This window comes from Bison bison, unplaced genomic scaffold (assembly GCF_000754665.1).
Source record: "Bison bison bison isolate TAMUID 2011002044 unplaced genomic scaffold, Bison_UMD1.0 scf7180017864346, whole genome shotgun sequence".
In the NCBI taxonomy this organism is placed as follows: domain Eukaryota; kingdom Metazoa; phylum Chordata; class Mammalia; order Artiodactyla; family Bovidae; genus Bison; species Bison bison.
The window spans coordinates 984,950-987,047 of NW_011494918.1; the positions used below are offsets into that span (position 1 = coordinate 984,950).

The window sequence follows — 2,098 nt, forward strand, 5'->3', positions numbered from 1 at the left end:
GTATGGGGAGGGAGGAGGGAGGAGGGTTCAGGATGGGGAGCATATGTATACCTGTGATGGATTCATTTTGATATTTGGCAAAACTAATACAATTATGTAAAGTTTAAAAATAAAATAAAATTAAAAAAAAAAGAATCTCAAAATACAGGAACAGACCTAAGCTACTTTGTTTCAGGTAACAACTCAAATACATCTAAACTGATTCTAAGAAACACTTTTGAGATTCTTTTACCAGAAAAAAGATACAAAAATTTTTTGGAAGACTTTTATTTTAAATCACCAGCTAAGTTAATTTATCAAAAACATTCAGAAACTTTATGGAGCACTTACTCTTGCTGCAAAGCACGATTCTAGGTGCGGACAGGGAAAAAAGGTGAGTAAAGAAAAAGTGTGAGGAGACATACATGCAAACTATCCCAGGGTAATGGAAAAGATACAAATGGAAAGTAAAGCAACACGCCTGAGGGGTCAATTTTTACTCTGAAGAACTGACAAAATCTTCAAAATGAGGGTGACATAATTTACATTTTAAACCCACGTGATTATCTGAAATTATTTCTTATGAACATATACTCACCTGAGACTTCAGTTTCTCTCTTTCAGCAGCATCTTTTAGTTGTTGAATTCCAAATTTAATTTTTTGGATTTCTTGATTAATTGTGGTTACTCGCTCATAGACAGCACCTCTTTTTTCTTGAACTTTATTACAGTCTCTAAAGGAAAAGAGATGGGTGAAATTATAATTCCACTTAAGCATTTAAACAGTCAAACATTAAATCTAATTTTGATTCCAAAGAGAGTATTTGTATCAATATTTGGCTGACACACCTACATCTCAAGATTTAAAAGCAAGCAGATGAGAATCACAAGGTGGTGCTATAATCAGGAAGAGTAAGCTCTTCCACACAAAGCTGTTATTTATAAATGAGATTTTTAAGTCACTTCTCCCAGCTGCACTCACTCATGACTGTTGGTGGGAGTGTGAATTAATACAACTTTCCTGCAAGGCAAGTGACAAATTAAAACCAGGTTCTGCCCTTTTTCTTCATCTGCATGAGGAAGAGGAAAGGAAATCTTCAGACCATCCTAATATACCTTTTACAAACTAAAATAGTGTCATCTCATAGACATATCTGGGGCATTTATTCTAAAAACACACTTTTAGAACTGATGGGAAGAAGATTCTACCAATGAAACATCCAAACATACTAGCCAACAACCACGGTGACAAAATTCTCGCAAAGTACTTGGTACTTAAATTAAAAAGTAAGACTTTTTCTCAAAATATGCTATAATGCTCTAGACTAGCTGAACAATAACATGAACTAGTTGATTCATTCTAATACAACTCTGGCTCGCTGGCTCTGAAGTGTACTGAAGTAAGCAATAGCACTAGAACCCTTCTAACGAATTATGCAAAGGATTCAGAATTGTGATTATCAGGAAAATAAATTAAAAAAACTAATACCTAAAACATCTCTATACATTTAGATGTAGTAGCATTATGAGTCATAACTAACTGCTTTAGTCACCTAAACATGGAATACCTTTTTGAAATTAGAGAAGGTTTGGAATCTTAAGGAAAATAAAATGAATTAGGCTTTTCTAATTACTTTCTAATACATTAAATTGAAAATAAGTTCATACTCAATCACTGTGCGTTTGTACTGCTTGACATCCTCATGCTTCTTATTTATTCTGAACTGTGCTGTGGCAAGTTTTTCCTTCTTTGCAATCATCAGTCTTTTAAAGGAATTTTCCTCAGTCTTCAATTTCTTCAATTCTGACTCATCACTCTCAATTTGGTCCTCCAAGTTCAGGCTCTATATTTTATGAGATGAATTTAAAGTCAATACAACAAATTAGAATTTACAAACAAACGACTGTCTTCGAGGATGAAACTGAAAATACAATTTCAAAATGTGATAAAACTAGAGAAGTGTGTTTATCACGTCATTTTATCAGCAAGGGCCAGAGCAGAGGAACATATCAAGATCAGCCAACAGGCTAGGTTTCAGGAGGCGAGGGTCTGAATTAAAGGAGCAGGAAGAAAGAGGAAAGGGTAGACCCCAGAAACAATTCAAAGCAGTAGATCTCA

At 34.3% G+C, this 2,098-nt stretch overlaps 1 protein-coding gene across 6 annotated transcripts in view; it reads right to left on the bottom strand.

The window, feature by feature from the left end:
* NUF2 (NUF2, NDC80 kinetochore complex component) overlaps positions 1–2,098 on the bottom strand; it is a 43,469-nt gene that overhangs the window by 13,082 nt on the left and 28,289 nt on the right. For all 6 annotated transcript variants that reach the window (XM_010854653.1, XM_010854655.1, XM_010854657.1 and 3 more), the window contains exons 12-13: positions 1,648–1,823; positions 578–713 (exon numbers count right to left, since the gene is read on the bottom strand). In XM_010854653.1, the coding sequence (XP_010852955.1) occupies positions 578–713; positions 1,648–1,823 (312 nt within the window). The remainder of the gene's footprint in view (positions 1–577; positions 714–1,647; positions 1,824–2,098) is intronic.